Source organism: Eublepharis macularius, chromosome 6, assembly GCF_028583425.1.
Source record: "Eublepharis macularius isolate TG4126 chromosome 6, MPM_Emac_v1.0, whole genome shotgun sequence".
Classification (NCBI taxonomy): domain Eukaryota; kingdom Metazoa; phylum Chordata; class Lepidosauria; order Squamata; family Eublepharidae; genus Eublepharis; species Eublepharis macularius.
Genome location: NC_072795.1, coordinates 40,211,945 through 40,232,009, shown reverse-complemented (window position 1 = coordinate 40,232,009; position 20,065 = coordinate 40,211,945). Strand labels below are relative to the sequence as shown.

Here is a 20,065-nt window from a genome sequence, read left to right as displayed (position 1 = left end):
CAGAGTAATTGTGGGTAAATCTGGTAAAGGGGAAGAGTTTGTAGTGGGGTTGTTACATGAGATGGAATTTCTTTTTCTGAAATTTTCTTTTTTAGATATACCAGATGGTCACTGTTATTCTCTTTTCCTCTTTCAAAAGAGGAATTCTCTTGGATTTCTCATTAATTTATATCTGAGAGTTTTTTGGTTTTTTTAACCCTGTGATGGTGTAGTTTCTGCTTATACCACATGATGGTGTTCTATGCATGCTATTGTAACTCCAGCTCTTTTAGCCTTACCCTCCTGACAGGGCTGTTGGGAGGATAAAATGGAGATAGTGTGGGATAGTGGTTTGGATGTCAAACTGGGTTCCTCCTACCTCTGCCACAGAACCTTCCTGGGTGACCTTGGGCCAGTCACACACACTCAGCCTAACCTACCTCTAAGTTTGTTGTGAGGGTAAAATGAAAGAGAGCGATGGGTAAGGCAGCAGTGTGGAGGGTGTAAAATATTCCATCCTTTACATAACTGCGGCAGGCGGTTAAGAACAGCATCTCCACCCACCCCACCCCTCACCCCCTACTTCACCCCCGTCCCCTCCAATCCACTTACCTGGCTGGGCAGGGAAGGCCAGAGCCACCTCCTCCTCCTCTGCTGCCTCCTCTGGGCCTGCAGTGGCTGTGGGGAGGGCTGGAGCTGCCACTGCCACGCCACCTCCTTTGGGAGCGCAGTGGCCTGCAGGGTGGCCGGGAAAGTGTGATCTGGAGGCACATAGCACAGCAGGGTGGCAGGGAAGGCCTTTTCAGCCTCCTCTGCTGCTGTGCAGGCCCACAGGATGGTGAAGGCCAGAAACGCTGCGGCTGGGCTGCAGTCTCCACCACTGCAGCAGCAGAGCCAAGGTATTTGGGTATTTGAATTGCTTCCATAAAGTTTCGGAGCATTTCAAAGTGATTCAGGGGGCTGGGTTTTCTCCCAGCACCCCCAGCTCCCACCCCCTCACCCCCCAATTCGCCACCTGTCCCCTCCAACCCATTTACCTGACCGGGCAGGGAAGGCCAGAGCCACTTCCGCCGCCGCCACGGCCTCCTCCAGATCCCCCCCTGCTGCCTGCCAGCTGATAGTTTAAAGGGACCTGCTTGTAAGTGGCAGGGAAAAGGCTTTTAAACTTGCCCTGAAGCAACCCGAATGCTCCGGGGAAGCTTTGATTTGGGATTTCCAAGTCGGGGCCACCATGCTGGCCCCGATTCAGGAATCCCGAATCTTTACAAATAGGGTCTGATACAGGTATTTTATCCAAATCGAAAACCCGAAGCGCACACCCCTAGTTAAAATGTATGACTTCTTTGAGATCTAATTGAATCTTCCTCTTCACAAAAGGAATTGATTTGAAACTGACTCAAACTCCTAAAAAAGAAATAGAAACATATTATGGGATCAGGTTTTGTGTGAACCAGGTTCAAACCTCCACTCTTGGGGATCCCATGGGAAGTTTACAGAGAGCATGGGCCAGTCACACACACTCTCCATCTGACCTACCTTACAGGATTGTTGTGGAGATTAAGTGGAGGAGGAGCAGAAAAATGTAACCTGCCTGGATTCCACAGCGAGGATCATATTATTTGTCACTCTGAAGGAAGTAAGTAAGGAAGGAGCTAATGATTGTTCAATTCTTCGAAAGCTATCCAGACTGACAAAGCTTTATCATCTTATATATGCCTTCTCTGATTTCTAATCAAATCTTCCTCTTCATGAAAGAAGATTTGAAACTAACTCAGATTCCTAAAAAGAGGAATAGAAACAGATTGCGAGATTTCAGAGAAATATTCAGCAAAAAGGAATTAAGAGAATTTCTTTTAACAACCAAATCTGTTGTATATTATATAGTTTAATCTGGTTTAATATTTAATTACATCTTTTTTACTCCTCCTTTCTTCCCACTGAGGATCGAAGTGGCTCTTCTCCATTTTATCCTCACAACAACCCTGCCAGGTAGGTTAGGCTTGCAACTGGTAGGCTTGCAACTGATAATAGGTCACCATGCAGGGTTCTGTGGTATGATAACTCATGTATGATTATATTTTATTATCTATCCAAACTCTTGAAGTTTGGGTTGGAGCTATAAATATATTTATGACACCAATTTGTGTGTCTCAGATATAGATGTGAATTTATGTTTCGGGTCATGTAGAAACATATTCTATACAATACATGCTGTTTATGTATATAGATTGATGACCCCTTGCTATGGTGAAAAAGATGAACTGGATAGCTCTTTAATGTTTTAGCAAAATGAAAAAGAAAAAACAATTTTTTTATTTCAGGAAATATTTTCTGGGAGTATATAAACCTTTTTAAAAATGAAAAACAATTAAATTCTCTCTTTTCAGACACCTAATTGAATATCTTTCCAAGTACCAACGTTCAAGTAGGAAATTATAATGAGAGCAGCCTCCAAAATATAGAAAAATAATATTACAAATGCAAAGTTTACCATGGAAAGCAGACAAATGGGATTAAATGCCACTTATTAATAGCGGCACATTAATGAATTACAATTATTCTCCCAAGGTAACCATAAAATTCAGACCCTTAAATTTGTACCCGCAACCACTAATTATCTGGATGCACTCAAGAGTTTTCAGGTGATTGGCGGTATTTTTCAGTAATAAATAAAGAGAGATGAAACTTACAACTTGATTTGGTTTTTATTTTGGAGGAATGATGGAAATTAATTTGAACCCCAAAACATGTATTCATTATTTTGACTGATGATAATAACATTCAAGCAAGTAGAAATGGGACAATGGGAAATAGAAAATGAAGTTTCTAAGTAATTCTAAAATTTAGATTGTTTGCTTTGGAGTATTCCGAAGAATGTTTATAAGAGAACAATTTTCTTGTTCAGTCACACAACAGATGGTAGTGGCTTACTGATTGACATTGAGCTTCCAGTATGACTATAAACATTTACTTTGCGGTAAGGTCCATAGAAATCAGTGGATATAGATTACTTCAGAGTAGAGATGGGCACAAATTGAATTACAACTCAAAATTCATGGCGAATCAGCCGATTTGTTTCGTGGGGAAAATGTGTTTTTGGGGGGGGGCACGTTTCCCACAAACCTGACAACTTTTTTGGCTGATTTGTCCGCTTCGTGGTCTGTTAGGGAAGCCAGACACCCGGGCGTCATTCAATTGATTCCCCAGGCAATGGAGGCCAGTCTTTTTGTTGCCCTCAATCTTAGTCCACAAACCTTGATTGGCAGCTGTCCCTGCCAGCTGTAGAGCTCCTATTCTGCCCCATCCAGCAGAACAGCAGGGGGAGTAGGGTGATTAATCTCTTAGGCAACTGAGGGGATGTGCCTACAGTAGCCATGGGAACACCAATCTCTTCCCTCAAAACCCTGTTAGGCAGGCCTGTCTGCCAACCAGAGTGCTCCTGTTTTGCTCTATGTCAGCATTTTATATAAAAGCCAAAGGTCTGTGTTTCATGGTTTCATTTCCAGCAGGTAGAAGGAGAGGGAGGAACTGTAGCTGGAACTTGGAGTGAGAGAGAGAGAGTGCATTTGGGAGCTTTGGCCTAGATTTGGTGCTGGCAAAGAGACTGAAAAGCCTCTTTCTAATTTCTTCTCTCAGGGGGGAGGTGTTTGGGAAAGGGTGCCCTTTTCCTTTCACCCCCACCCCACCCCACCCCACTCTGCTTTCAGGCCTTTGCCTGGAACTTGGGCCTAGCTTTACTGAGGCCTCCTTTTTTTCTTGTCTTTGTTTCTTGCTCTGCTCTTTTGAGGGCCTCACTCTCTTGCTGTTTTGTTTTTTGGTGGTTTTGGGGCTCCCCCCACCAGGCTCAAACCCTCACTCTTCTGTTCTCTCTCCTGGATTTTATGCACTTCTCTGGTGTGGCTTGCTCTTATTTTATGCCCTCCTTTTGCACATTCAGCTTTTGTTTTGTGCACCTGTCCTGCCTGGACCAGTCTCTGTGTGGTGCTTTTGGGGCTCCACACCCACCCCAGTCTCAGGGCAGCTGCCTGTTGCCTTTTGCTCTGTTCTTTCTCCTCCAGTGCACTTCTCTGGTGCAGCTCACTTTCTTTTTGTGCCCTCCTTTGGTGCATTCAACTTTTGTTTTGGGCACTTGTCCTGCCTGGGCCGGTGTCTGTGTGGTGCTTTTGGGGCTCCACACCCACCCCAATTTCAGGACAGCTGCCTGCTGCCTTTTGCTCTGTTCTTTCTCCTCCAGTGCACTTCTCTGGTGCAGCTCACTTTCTTTTTGTGCCCTCCTTTGGTACATTCAACTTTTGTTTTGGGCACCTGCCCTGCCTGGGCCAGTGTCTGTGTGGTGCTCTTGGGGCTCCACACCCACCCCAGTCTCAGAGCAGCTGCCTGCTGCCTTTTGCTCTGTTCTTTCTCCTCCAGTGTGCTTCTCTGGCGCAGCTTTCTTTCTTTTTGTGCCCTCCTTTGGTGCCCTCAACTTTTGTTTTGCGCATCTGTCCTGCCTGGGCCTGTATCTGTCCAGTGCTTTTGGGGCTCAAGACCCAAACCCAGTCTCAGGGCTGCTGCCTGCTGCCTCACACCCTCAGACTTGAATTTGCTTTCTACTAACCCCACTCTTCTGTTGGCTCTCTTCTTCTTTGTGAACACAACTCTGGTTTGTTTTGTTCTTCAGTTCAGTGCACCGCTATGAAGCATGTATTATTGGGCAACAGCAGTTGTGGTGGGAAAAAGGGCAAAGCTTGTCCATGTCACCCATTGGTGACCACCTCCCCTGCTGGGGGTCTTGTGGGCACCAGAGACTCCAACTTTAGATCTGCCCAGGGGGGCTGTAGAGGAGGCAGAAGATGTCTCTTCTCCGCTGCCGGGAGTGGACATTGTTAAACTTTTTGCAGAGGACGAGGAGGGGTCTGAGGAGGAATGAGTGGGGGTTTGTTGAATCAGCCAGTCCCTCTACAATCCAAACTCCAGGAACTGTCCCTACCTGCAGTCCACCCCTCACTTTGTCTTCCCGGTCCAGCTCCACGCTGCAGAAATTAGTCCTTCATTCTCCTCCTGACTCACCAAATCCTTGTCCCCGTTTCACTCAATCACTCTGGCAGCACTTTCAAGCTCTTCCCAATGACCCCTGCTTGGTGCAGCATTGTCACTGTGATGCCATGGTGCGTAGGGGCACTGACCCTAGGCACCTGTCATCCACTGCCCTATGCAAGCATCTGGAGAGGCACCACCCGAGCATGTCACTTCCTCCGCTGTGCAAACCAGCTAGGGGCTGGGTGAGGATGGCTAAAGATCAGAGAGAAGGGGGAGGAGAACGGGAGTCCACAGCCAGCAAGAAGACTTGCCATGAGGGTGCTGTGGGTGGGAGTGGAATGCCCAGGCAGGCTACTCTGCAGGAGGTAGTCCCCTCGGGGTCTGTGACAGTGCCCAGTGTATGAGTCAGGAGGAGGGCTCAGGCAGCAGGAACTAGAGTGGTGATGGAGAGGATTGCTCTGGACAGACTCCCGTTGTCCATCTTGGAGGGTGTGGGCTTCCAGAGGCTGCTGTGTCACTTTGCTCCCTGGTTCTCAATGCCCTCACGGCAGACCATTGGCCAGTGAGTTTTGCCTGCCCTCTACCAGGATGACAAGGGATGGATTGTCCACTTTACGGCAGACCTGTGGAGCGGCCATCATCATGGCTACCTTGCCGTCACAGCTCAGTGGTGGCAACCGGAGGATCTCTGCTGCCCCAGGGAAAGATCAGGTCTCCGGGAGGAGGTGTTACCATTGGCATTGGGCAACAGAGTGTTTTTGTTGCAGGCACAAGGGGATGGATGATGATCACACAGGGAAGAACATAGCCACCATGATCAGGGCTGCATTGAGAGAGTGGGTGCCCAGGGGTGAGCTTGTCCGAGGCTTCATGGTCACCAATGTGGGAAGAAACATGGTGAAGGGGATGCCCTGAAAGAGGCATCCCTTGATGGCCTGGTCTGCCTGGTGAATAAGCTGCACCTCATCATGATGGATGCACTCGGGCTAAGTAGCAACATCAAGGCCAACTGGGACCAATCAACATTGCCCATGCGTGCATTGCCGGACAGCTGCTGGCATCTGGTGTCCCATTTCTCCCTCAGTGTGAAGTCTTCGCATGAGCTGCTCCAGTGGCAGGGGGCAGGGTGGAACCCGAGCACCACCTCTACCAGGACATGGCCACCCACTGGAACTTCACCTACGACATGGTGAGTTGTCTGGTGGAGCAAAAGAGCCCTGTACAGGACATCATGTCCTCGGTGCCAATTTTGCAGGGGAGAGAGGAGCTCAGCCTCAGCTCTACGGATTGGCTAGCCCTCTCTCAGGTGGTCCATGTCCTGAGGCCATTTAAGGAGAGCACCGAGCTCCTATGCTCCTAGGAGTCCAGCCTGGGCCAGGTCATCCCCCTGATCCATGGCCTGGACCAAGTGCTGGCTGGAGAGATGGAGCATTTGTCCCCTGGGTCAGGGACTTGGTCAGGAGGTTGCAGGCAGGCGTGGCCACCCACTTGCATCCTCTCTGCAAGGAGCTGCCATATAGACTGGCCTGCACATGTGACCCATGCAGTATAGCCATGCGGAATGGAGAGCTCCATCAGTGGATGAGGGACCTGTGCAGAGCAGTGCACAAATTCCAGTCCCAATGAGTGGGATGGGGGGAAGAGGGTGTGGGCACAGAGATAGAGGAATCGGAGGAGTTGGTAGATGCACTGGGCATCCCCAAGCAGGAGAGCCCTCCACTTGATGACCCACCACACTTCTGTTGCTTGGTAGCGGGCTGGGCAGTTGGCAGCAGCAGGGCCAGTATGTCCGTTGAGGCAGAGGACTCGTTGGAGGTGGTGGTCCGAGAGTACCTCGCCGAGCCCTCTGAACCCCCCAACACCAGCCCCCTGGAGTATTGGGCAAGAAAATCTGCCATCTGGCCAGACCTCTTGAATGTGGCCACCAACGTCCTCTCCTGCCCTCCCACCAGTGTCCAGACCAAGTGGGTGTTCTCACACCTGGGAGATCTGCACTGTCCCCGCTGCTCACGTCTGGACCCAGACCTGGTGGACATGCTGCCTTTCCTGAAGGTCAACCTCCCCCTCCTCGGCTATCCCTCCCTGGAACTAGAGTTGTCTGACCTCTGAGCCACCCTTGTCTCTGCTTTGCTAGCCGCCTACCATCAGGCTGTGGCCTGGCCACAACATCTGAGATCAAGGTCCAAGTTTACTGGGTACCTCTGATGTGGGCTCACAGGAGTACATTTTAATATTTTGTCTCCTTTGCTGTTCAGCATGTTTTGCTTTTCCCTCCCCTTCACTTTTGAGCATTTTATGAGTTTATGTCTCCTTCCAGTCTTATTTTGAGTGCTTTTCTCGAATGGGAAGGAGACCATCCACCACCGGGCTCTGGCTGAGTTTCTCTGCTTGCAGGAAAATGTCTTTACTTAAAGCGCCTGTCCAGAATGGGAAGGGGTGTGTGGGTTCAGGTCCTGCTGCACCAAAAGTGAATACATCCACCATCAGGGTCTGGGCCACCCACATGTCCTTGTGGTGGAAGGACATGTTAGTCTGTATGAAGCAGTAAAGAAGAGCTACAGGCGAGTGAAAGGGTGGGGGGATAGTCTACCTCTTTCCCATTGCCTTGTGGGTGGCAGGCTTCCCTCATGGACCCCATGTCTGTATGGTGGGCTCTGCTGTTGAACATGGAACTTTTGGAGGGGGCCCCTCCCCCTTGTCTTGCCAAATGCATTGGAAGAGATGGGGTCCAAAGATGGCCACAGTGTCTCTATTGCATGGGAACTTTTGTGCCTACATCTGGTGTCATGCATGGATCAGGGAAGGTGATCACATAATTGATTGTTTGGTTTGGTGGGTTCTGCAAAAACTGTAATGTCTTCAATGCGATATGATGCCCTCCTGTCCCCTTTGGGGGGGGGGCTTTGTTTCTCCCTTCCCAAGATGTGTGTGTGTGTGTGTGTGTGCATCCTCCACCACCACCACGTCCAGCTGGTGGGTTCTGTCAGTGGCAGCCTCCGATCCTCAGCAGGAGGGACAGGCAATAATTCAGCCATGCTGCCCTACATTCTCTATTTGGGGAGGGGTTGGTCTCTCTGTCCCTGGCCCTTGGGAGGGCACACATCCTTGCCACCACATCCGGCTGGTGGGTTCAGCCCCCAGGTGTCTTATTTTGTGTAACATGTCCCTCCTGCAAGGGTGTGTGTGGGGCACTCACCAGCACCGTGACATCCAGACATTGTGTTCAGTTGCATGCTGGCAGCCCACACCCTGCTCCTCAGCATGAGGGGCAGGCATCACCATCTATCCCTGCTGCTTGCCAAAGTGATGGCATCTGTGTCCATTCAAAACCACACCCATATTGGATTCCATTTTATATCAATTTGAAAACCACATCCAGCTGGTGGGTTCTGCAAGGTACTCCCACACCTCAACATGAGACGTACATATGAGAATGGTAGGCTCTCCAGCTATCCCCATCCAGGGGGATTGCTTAGAGCACACTGTCCCCTGTGGGAGGGTGTGCAGGGCCCCCACTGGCACCTCACTGCCTGGCTGGAGGGTGTTTCTGGTTGCCTCCACTCCTCGATGCAAGGAGCAGTCACCAATATCCGCATTACTGTGCTGTCCCCATCTGAGGGATCTGGTCTCCCCCTCTGAGCTGGGGGAGGGCATCCTCAGCCACAATCATGACCAGCTAGTGGGCAATGTCACTGTTTAACATTTACTTTGTACTACATTGTATGTAACAGGTTGTATGTGATATGTAATATGTCCTCCCTAAACCTGTCTGACCCTATTTATGTCTTTATCAAAAACTATGTTTTACACTGGTCCGATATACTGCTGAAGAGTGAACTTTGTGCCTATAACGACGTATTACCCTGTATCGATATACCAATGAAGACTGTGCCATCTTCTTATCCCTACACATTACCCTTTACCGATATACCAATGAAGAGTGACCTTTGTGCCTTAACCTATGTACCAATATTCCGATGAAGGTTGTGCCATGTTCCTATAACCATGTATTACCCCTTAACAATATACCAATGAAGAGTGAATCCTGTACCTATACCCACATATTACCCCGTACCGATATACCAATGAAGAGTGAACCTTGTGTCTACAACCACGTGTAGCCCTGCAGCGATATACAGAAGAGGAGTGAACTTTGTGCCTTAACCCATGTATCACCTAACCGATATACCAATGAAGATTAGTCCATGTCCCTATAACCACATTCACCCATAAAGAGTGATTTCTGTGCCTATAATAATACCTCTCCCTTTACCAATATACAAGTATACCGATTTAGTCTGTACTGGTGCTGCCACATCCAAAGAGTGGGTGTTTCTGGTGCCCTGTAATTCTCAATGCAAGGAACAGGCATCAATCCACTGCATTCTCCTGCTACCCCCATACGAGCAACTTCGTCTTACTCTCCACAACAGTTGGTGGGAGGGGGGCCATAGACAAAACACATCAGATGGACATGGGGCCTGTGTCTGTTCGTAGACCACCTCCCCAGCCTGCGAGGAGGGGGCAGCCACCAACCAAACACACATGTCTGGTATGGTGGGTGCCCCTTGGGCACAAGGGGTGGTGGTGCAAGCAACCCCTGGGGCCATGGAACCCCAGGAAAATGAGGGAGGCGGTCTTGTCCACAGACCACCTCCCCAGCCCATGAGGAAGGGGTGTCCACCGACAGAACCAACGGGTCAGGCATGGTGGGCACTCTTTGGGCACAAGGGGGGTGGTCCAGGGAACAAGGGGGGTGGTCCTGTCTGTAGACTGCCTTCCCAGCCAATGAGGAGGGAGTGGCCACCAACCAAACACACATGTACAGCATGGTGGCCACCCCTTGGGTGCAAGGGGGGATGGTGTAGGCCCTCCCAGGGCCACAGAAACCCAGGGGAATGAGGGAGGCAGTCCTGTCCACATACCATCTCCCCAGCCCATGAGGAAGGGGTGGCCACTGACAGAACACACAGGTCAGGCATGGTGGGCACCCTTTGGGCACAGGGGGGATGGTCCGGGGAAAAAAGGGGGTGGTCCTGTTTGTAGACTGCCTTCCAAGCCAATGAGGAGGGAGTGGCCACCAACCAAACACACATGTCCAGAATGGTGGCCACCCCTTGGGTGCAAGGGGTGATGGTGTGAGCCACCCCCAGGGCCGTGGAATCCCAGGGGAATGAGGGGGCAGTCCTGCCCATAGACCACCTCCCAGCCCATGAGGAAGGGGTGGCCACTGACAGAACCCATGGGTCAGGTGTGGTGGGTGTCCCTTGGGAGCAAGGGGGTGGTGTGGGAAATGAGAGGGGGCCACCCTGTCCATAGACCATCTCCCCGGCCCATGAAGAGAGAGCGGCGACCAACCAAACACACACATTTGGCATGGTGGCTGCCACTGGGCGCAAAGGGGGGGGTGCGGGCCATCCCTGGGCCACAGAACCCCAGGGGAACAAGAGGCCATTCCTGTCTGTAGACCACCTTCCTGGCCCATGAGCAGGGGCAGCCACCAACCAAACACACATGTGTGGCATGGTGGGCACCTCTTGGGTGCAAGGGGGTGGTGCAGGCCACCCCTGGGGCTGTGGAACCCCAGGGGAATGAGAGGGGGCAGTCCTGTCTGTAGACTGCCTCCCTGGCCAGTAAGGAGGGGGAGACCACCAACAAAACACACACGTGTGGTGTGGTGGCCACCCCTTGCACGCAAAGGTGGATGCGGGCCACCACTGGAGCTGTGTAACCCCAGGGGAATGAGAGGGGATGGAAGGGGCAGCTGCCAAGCACACTCACACATGTCCAATGTGGTGGGCACCCCTTGGGCACAAGGGTGTAGTGTGGGCCATCTCTGAGGCCGTGGAACCCCATGGGAGTGAGGGGGGTTGTCCTGTCCGTTGACCACCTTCCTAGCCTGTGAGCAGGGGGCGGCTGCCCACAGAACCTACGCCTGAGGGTCTATCAGTCCGGTAACTGTTGGGTGCTGCAATGCAGTCAGAGGAGCCATCGGTGGCGGTGCCGTCTTTGGGGGGAGGTTCTATAACTTGAAGATGCATATTGGAGGAGAGCCTTCTGAAGACTCTGTGCGAGTATGGTATTTCTAAGGGGCCGGGATCTAATGAACTACAAATACAACGAACCGGTTCCTGAAAATGGGAAGTTCGTGAAAATTCGTGGTTCATGGTTCATCAAATGGGACGAACCATGAATCTTGAAGTTTGTTTTTTGGTGGTTCATGCCCATCTCTACTTCAGAGTCAATACGTGTCAGGAAACCAGCCTGCTTTTTTTGTCTGTTTCTCGTCCAAAGTCATGCTAAGACACATCTGCCTGGTTAGGCCTCAAAGGAGAATTTCGGGAAACTTAGAGAGACTCAGAGAGAATCAGTTCCCACAGAAATAAGCCTGGACATGTGATGCAAAACTCAGGTATAAATGAGATCATGGTAGTACCAAGGCCGAAAGTAGGGATGCCATTCCCCTGCTGGGGGTGGGGGATCCCCTGCTTCCACCCTCTGCCCTGCCTCTACTCACCTAGCCGGCAGGGAGGAGAGGTGGGGGAATGCCACCCTGGGCGTGCTCCTGGGGTGGCGCAATGATGTCCCCCGAGAAGTGCATGCATGCTCCCATGCCTGTGCAATGACATCATTTCCTGTTTAAGCACCAGGTTCCCTGCCCTTCTGCCAGGAGGGTAGAGGGACCTGGCATCCCTAGCCATAGGCCAGAGAGGAAAGTTCATCCCCTGCATTCCATCTCATTAAAAATTAGAGCACAGGTGGAGGCTAATTGCTCTGATGGGTAATGACACTGCAGAGAGTCATGTTCTCACTTCTTACTAAGGGCCTGGTTGTTGCAGGTCAATATAGGATACAAATGGAATTTTGAAATTCAGTTTTTGATCTTGGACCAGCAGACAGACAAGGTTGCTGGCCTTTGGCCATTTTGATCTTGGGCTAAGACTGGAACACTAATCTTTAGTGTTTTGTTCTGTTTGGAATTTGCAGCTTGTCTTTACAAGGTAATGTCTGGTATATCAGGCAGAGGATCCTGCTAAGTAATTTAGGGGTTTTAATTAATTAGTCTTTATTGTTTTACTTAGCCTGTCTTTGCCTACTTTCTGTAGATGTAATCTTTTTGCACAATTCTTAATGAATATATTAACCTTTATTCTTGTGTTGTGTCATTGGCTTTTCAGCTCCAATGTGAATCCAGCTCCTTGGCCTGACTTGATTAGCACCTGATATAGCTGGAGACTTAATTTTCTCAGTCTCTCAGCTTAGGGTTTGTCACAAGAAATTGGTGACAGTGATCTACCTTGGGGTACAAGTTCTTTTGCTCCACAAAGCATGTTTGTTCTTGAAAACCCTGCAGAGTTAAGGGTTGTGAAAACATGCAGGGGGGAAGGCTGTAAATCTGAGGGCCCATCAATGTACCAAATGAGGATCTATGATGAGCCAACATTTTTAGCTCACTCTGTGGCAGGATCAAATGAGGGAAAACCCTTTATGTTCTGTGCATGACTACAACATGCAGTTAAACAGCCAAAACTGTAATCCTAATGCATTTTACTTACCTGGATCTGTAGCGGACATTAAAGAACCAAAGAACAAACAGTCAGTGAAGTGAAAGTCACCACTCTTCAGCTGCCTGAGATGGATCATGCCTTTTACAAATCCATACATTATCAACCTGTAGGATTGGAAATAAAGAGAAGCTGTTCAGAGCTATTGTGACATCATCTATTCTCTTCATCCTGCAACCTCTGAAATGTTTCTTGTTTAAGCTACTAGTCTGTTTTATTGAAATTCTCTTAATGCATATTGTTGTAGCAGTACCGAATCCAAATTACTGCTGTGATGTAAATCTACTTCTGTTTCTGTCTTGAAATATCATATCAAAATTTTCTAGACATTTGGAAGGGGAGGGGGGAATGCTTCCAACGAATATTAAAATTTATTCACTTGGTGACAGATGACAATATATTTAGCCATTTTTTTTACAGAAATAAGATAAAGCAAACTGCAGTGGAGATTATCAAGAACAGTCTGTCAAATATTACAGCTATTTTACTCAACTAGTGCAACATGAGTTGTTTTTGTCAACTTCTGATACTTTTTAAAGAATTGTTTTCTCAGCTTTCATTGGTTTTGCTGCTGTTGTTAAATGCTACAAGTAAAGGCTATGTTAAAAATTTCAGACTGGTCACTGAAAACAAGATGGATATTAATACTCCAGAAAACCATCAATCAGAAAGTCAAGTCTGAAAATGTGTTCTATTAATCTTAGCAATTTCGAAAAACAAACAAAAAATCCCATTAGACTGCATATTTAACTGTAACACAATAGTTATAAAACTAACATTGCAATCTTATGCAAAATTAATCTCCAATACATTGACTTCCATGGACTTTGAAGCAGGTAACTCTGCTTAGGAAGGTGCTGTAGGTCATGTGACTGGCACATCCGTTATTAATGTTATTTTCTCAGTTCTGTCATATTTTGAACATAAACAAAATCTGAAAATATAAGATTGTTTTTGAGGTGCAGCCAATGGCACAGGGAGGTCAATGGCAACTTTGCCCCAGCATTCCATTTAGTTATTTAGAAAATTCATTTGCTGCTTCCTCAAAGACTCGTGCATGGTGTCTCACAAGTAAAAAACTATCAAATATTCCCCATAAAATTATCTATATTATAACAAGCCATAAAAAAGATTAAGTTCATCACATCTCTCATACTGCTTATCATGCCATACAAATATGAATATACCTAACAACAACTTTTTAAACTATCAGTGTTTGATACCTGTGGCAGCTACATATATTAGACATCAATGTATCTTCAGTTTCTAACACAATGTATGGCAGTTTCTTGCAACTGTGGAAACAACAAAGCAACAATGGAGCTCCCCTATGTGGTGCATATGTGGAGCTCTTCTACCTAGAAACTGCTTCTGCATTCATTTTGAGGAAAGGACAGATTTCTATTGCATGTGCAAAAGTTTCCCCTCCAGGGAAGTGAATGGAAGACCCTGCATAAATTGGAGCTCCACATGTTCAATAATGTGCATGGGAACTCTCAACTGTGTGTAAAGATTAAATTAGAGCATTGCAATACACCACAACCCTAAAGATCTATATAACTACTACAAATTTAGATGGGTAGCCATGTTTGTCTGTACCAGAATAGCAGGATTTGAGTATAGTGGCACCTTTGAAACCAACAAGATGTTCAAGGTATGAGAAGAAGAGAGCTCTGACTCTCAAAAGTTCATACCCTGAAAATCTGGTTGGTCTCTCACTGTACTCAAATCATGCTATAACTACTACAGTAATCAGAGAAGCACATATCAATAATGTAGGTATAGGTAGCACCAGGGCTTTTTTCTCGGAAAAGAGGGAGTGGAACTCAGTGGTTTGCCCTCAGAGAAAATGGTAACATGGCTGGTGACACCGCCCCCTGATCTCCAGACAGAGTGGAGTTTAGATTGCCCTCCGTGCCGTGGTGCAGAGGGCAATCTAAACTCCCCTCTGTCTGGAGATCAGGGGGCGGCACCACCAGCCATGTTACCATTTTCAAGAGGTGCCGGAACTCCATTCCACTGCGTTTCCGCTGAAAAAAAGCCCTGGGTAGCACCCAGTGGGATGCAAAGGTCCATCGCTTTCTCTCAGGGTTCAGTAAAGATTAACACCTTACTGCAAATCATTACTGTGGGCTGATGTGGCAGGTTCCATAGCACTTAAAAAATCGATACTCTTTATTGCATGATGACAATGCAAACTAAATGATAGGCTGAGGGACCAAGCTAGCAGGTGGGCAGTTGCAATAAGGATTCACAGCCAGGGCTAAACATCTTTATGCAAAAGTTGTCCTGTTGAATTCAATTAAATTTGTTTCCTGATGAAGGTTCTTAGGATGGCAGTCTCAGTTAACCTGTATCTGTAGGTTAGTCAATAAATCACAAGGTTGCATGACAATCTAAAGAAGAAATCCAGACTTTTATCTTTCATAGGGGCAGATTCAAGCATTTTGTTGTTCCAAACTAGGTATGCCCATTGCCTCCTTTGCTGCTGCCTAAGTCTGAACTGAGCACTTGCAGCAACATCACAGGGGCTTGGCTTGGATCCAGCTGGTGGGGGCTGCCTAGGAGGTGATACTCATTACTTCTGATGCCAGTGACTGCCCTTTCAAGATGTTCTAATTTGTACATTGACTGGGCATGAGGAAAATGGGTCAGATTGTATACAGCTGCATACAGTTGCATACAACTTTTTCCACTTGAATGGGGACCTATAAAAGTCCCAATCACATGGAGAGTGCTGCATGTATACACCTGTATGTGCATAGGCTTTATGAATATATTCCAATACATATGCATAGCCATAGCAGAGCTTGTCACCATGATAATCCTTCTTCCTCAATGTCCTCATTATCACATGTGGGAAAGAGCTATTAGTGAAATTCAAGGGGGACTTAGTGTTCTTATACAGGAAAAACAAGCAATTGTAAGGAAATCTAGCATTTGACAAACTAGCAACATTTCCTGGTCTGTGCACGTTTCATAACACTAAGGTTCCCACTGAATTTTACCTGAAGTGAAATGCAAGGAGAATTGGCTAATTACTGTTTTGGCAAAATATCTGAGGCATTAGGAGGGGAGTATTATTATTAACATTATTTATAGTCCACTTTTCTCAAGTCAGATTGTACAGTGTGAAACAAATGTGATCAATGGTTTGGATAGTCAATGAACAATACAACAGAGTTTGGATATCAGGAATCTACATACAGGCAATAATCTGGAAACATAGCTAAAAACCTTTCCTTTCCCTGTAACTTGACAGCCTACAAGCCATATGTCAAATGTTTTATAAGTAATTTATAACTCCATAGATAAATATGGCTAGATCACAGGTACATTTTTTTTCTCTTGCCTGACAGCAAGATCTTTAATTTCTGCTGTTCAGAAATATTCTGTAGACATTCCATCCAGGGAGTAATATATTGATTACAGAGTAAATTGTATCAGGGGCAGCTAAAAAGAACGGGGGCAGTGGATCAACTTGGTCTGTACAATGAATACAATAGCGCTTCTCAGGGGGAATTCTAAAACAGCCCTTCATCTTGGCGGAAGGTAACACATTGCATCTAAGTAACAGCTAAAAACCAAGCATAAGTATATTTAACCATGACACATTTAACAGTGCAGAAGTTACAAAGCCAGAGCATACTTACAGCAACAGATGGTATACAGTAATATAGGCCATTTCCACACATGTTGAATAATGAATTTTCAATACACTTTAGCAATCCTTGGAAGTGGATTTTTTTGTTTCACACATGAAAACCCAGTTCCAGATGATCACCAAAGAGCATTGAACATGTGTTATCCAATGTGTGTGGAAACAGCCATAGTCTACAGTCCTTATCCTTTTATTAAAGCCTCTCTCTGAACCATTTTGTTACAGTGGAAAAGAGCAAGAGTCCAGTAGCACCTATAAGACAAAATTAGTGGTAGGGTATGGGTTTTCATGAGCAACAGCTCATTTCTTCAGAACTGCAGCTCACGAAAGCTCATACCCTACCACTAATTTTTTAGCCTTATCAGTGCTACTGGACTCGTGCTCTTTTCCACTGTTACAGACAGACTAACATGGCTACCCATCTTGATCTATTTCCATTTTGTTTCAGGGCAGCCCTCCTGTCTGCGTAAAAAAGCCTGCTTGAATAATTAAGTTCTGCATAATTTGTAGAAAGCCAGGAGATTGGGATCCTTTCCAACCTCATCAGGCAGGCCATTTCATAAGGTGGGGGTCTCCACAGTAAATGCACATGTACAGGCAGTTGTTGGATTTTGCACATTTGCAGAGTGGCATCTGCAGAAGGCCCTGTTCAGAAGAGCAAAACTGTCATGGCAGAGCATAGGGAGAGAAGTGGTCCTGCAGACACAAGGGACCAACACAATGAAGGGCCTTTGTATGCGACAGCCAATACTTTGGAATGAGCCCGGTAACTAATGGGTGGTCAATGGCATGACTGCAGAATGCTTTACCAGAATTCTGCACCAACTGGAGTCTCTGAGTTGATTTTGAAGGGAGACCAATGTAGAATGCATTGCAGTAGTCTAGTTCCAATGTTACCATGGCATGCATCCAGGTGTCCAGATTGGCCATGTCAAAGTAGAAGGTTATCTTCTAGACTAGACTGAGATGGTAGAACGTGTTTTTTGCAACTGCATTAAATTGCTTCTCCAACAACAGGGCTAGATCCAGTATAACCCTATGGCTCTTAACTGAGTTAGCAGGGTCAACTGAATCCTACTGAAAGTGGGAAGCACAATGTACTTCAAGACCTTCACCTTCCTAGCCAATTTAACTGTACGGGTTCCATTTCAATTTGTTCGCTTTCAGCCATTTGACCACAGCAGTCAGAACCAAGATCTTTACTGCATCACCAGGTGATGATATAGATATAGAGCTGAGTGTCAGGCTTTCTCCTTCAATGACTTCCTTGAACAACTGTTTAATACTGAACAAGATTCAATCAATATGTAATAAATTTATCTAGCAGAATAAAAGACCTAGAATACAGAACATGTTTATGCAACAACTCTGGAAGAAAAAGAGGCCTTGAAGTTCATAATAGGTAAAAGTGTAATTGGGTAACTAGTTTAAAGGCTTCGGTCTAATGATTTAGGAAAGATGAAGTACAAATGAGGGCCTCATTAGACAAACTGTTAAACATGATCAGGGCTTTTTTTCAGTGGGAACGCAGTGGAACGGAGTTCCGGAACCTCTTGAAAATGGTCACATGGCTGGTGGCCCCGCCCCCTGATCTCCAGACAGAGGGGAGTTTAGATTGCCCTCTGCGCCGCTCGGTGGCACGGAGGGCAATCTAAACTCTCCTCTGTCTGGAGATCAGGGGGTGGGGCCACCAGCCATGTGACCATTTTCTCCGAGGGCAACCCACTGAGTTCCGCCATCTCTTTTCCCAGAAAAAAAGCCCTGAACATGATATAGGCTGGGAGAAACTTCAACCCAGGTTGTATTGAATATGTGACATGGACTGCTGGTTCCACATTTCTGCCCAGGAGTTAGACTGTGGAAGCACATAATCTTAAATTTAAGCCATCTAAAATATATTAAAAAATTATAAGATTGCTGGGTTATACAAAAGATGGTGCAATCCTAACTGTCTGTAATTAAACAGAAATCAGGGGATGCTCCTATCTTAATATATCAATAGCTACAAGTTAAGAGTATAATTCTGTGAAAGCAGAGTCAGATGAATATTTTATGTCTCGAAACAGAATTGAAGGTATAATAACAAGGATTCTGAAAAGATTGACAGATGGGATCTATATTAGCAGAAACTAAAAGACAGTATGTTTGTAAGAAAGGATGGGGAAAGGATTTATTATTAGAATTATCAGGTTTCACATTGAATATAACATATAGAGATAATACCAAATCTCTCAGAAAGGTTTTGAACATCTTTATTCATAATGTGAAGTAGATAGATGCAGGAGATAGATAACAGACCTCATATTTTATAAGTATAAATCTTAGCTATATTAAGAACGTGAATAATTTTTTTGTTTCACATTTACATGTTCAAACATAAAACTTGAACTGGAACTGCAAAAAAAAAAACCCTCCCCAGCCCAGGCCAGCCCAGCCCAGCCTTAGTATTAGTATTGGTAGTAGTAATAGTAGTAGAAGTAGTAGAAGTAGTAGTAATAGTAGTAGTAGTAGTAGTAGTAGTAGTAATAATAATACTAATAATAAAAATTCTTGACTATATGGGCAATGTTCCAGCAACTCAGATTCAAATCATAATTAATTTAAAGCCCCCTCCTCATGCATTTAGTAACTATGATTTAATAACATTGGCCACAATGTTATTTATTTATATAATAAATAGAAGGCATAGAAATCTCCTAAATAAATATATAAATTAGTCTGAGAGAGTGACTAGCCCAAGGCTGCCCAGTGACCTTCAGGGCTGGGGGGAGGGATTTGAACCCTAGTTTCTCTGGCCCGAGTCTGGCACTCCAACCACAGCATTCAGACCTGCATTAGATGTGCCTATTTAGTATCTAATCTTGTAAAGAATTAAATAAATGCTTTACCTTATTAACACATATGAAGCTTCCTTATACTAGTCAGATCATTTGTCCATAACAACAACAACAACAACAACAACAACAACAACAACAACAACAACAACAACAACAACAACAACAACAACTGCGCTTGTATATCGCTCTTCTAGACAGATTAGTGCCTCACCCAGAGCGGTGAACAAGTTAGTGTTATTATTATCCCCACAATACAGCTGGGGAGCTGGAGCTGAGAGGAGTGGCTTATCCAAGGCCACCTACTGAGCTCATGGCTGTAGTGGGATTCGAACCAGTAGAGTGCTGCTGATTCGCAGCCGAACTACCTAACCACTGTGCTACAGCAAGTTCAGTATGGTCTACTGTAAATGGCAGTGGCTTTCCAGTCTCAGACCTTTCATATCACCTACTACCTTAACTGGAGATTCCAAGGACTGAACCTGGGATCTTCTGCATGTAAAGCATGTGCTCGTCTACAAACCCAGGGCCCCGCCCATTATTGCAAATCAAAACTAAGCATAGGCAGAAAATAAGATGTGAGAGTCAATATAATGATGAAGGTGATGATGATGTACACAGGGTAAAGATGATGTTTTGCATTTGAAATCAGTGGCACGAGCAGCTGGCCCCACTCCCACTGAGTGTGTATATTTACATATGAGCATGGAGTTCACAAGTGTACTAAGCACATGAGTGCAGGCTTTGTCCCATGACTAAGAAATCTTTAAAATAGTAATGTTCCCAAGCATAGTGGTAAATGCTACACCTCCACACTTTGTACACATGTAGACAGTGCTCAGAACTTGGTGATAGCAGATAAACAGGATATAGGGCCAGCATCCTCATATCTGCTCTCCCTCTACATCCATTGTTTTCAACAGGCATAATATTGTCTGCAGAAAGCCTGTATCTACAAAAAATGCGTCTAAGTGGTTTGTTTTGATTCCAAAGTGCGTGGAGCTGGA

The 20,065-nt window shown here is 46.2% G+C and overlaps 1 protein-coding gene across 1 annotated transcript in view; it reads right to left on the bottom strand.

The window, feature by feature from the left end:
• Nucleotides 1–20,065, bottom strand: part of SLC9A9 (solute carrier family 9 member A9) — a 417,613-nt gene that overhangs the window by 321,363 nt on the left and 76,185 nt on the right. Inside the window, exon 5 of the mRNA XM_054983875.1 lies at nt 12,555–12,670. Within this exon, the coding sequence (XP_054839850.1) occupies nt 12,555–12,670 (116 nt within the window). The remainder of the gene's footprint in view (nt 1–12,554; nt 12,671–20,065) is intronic.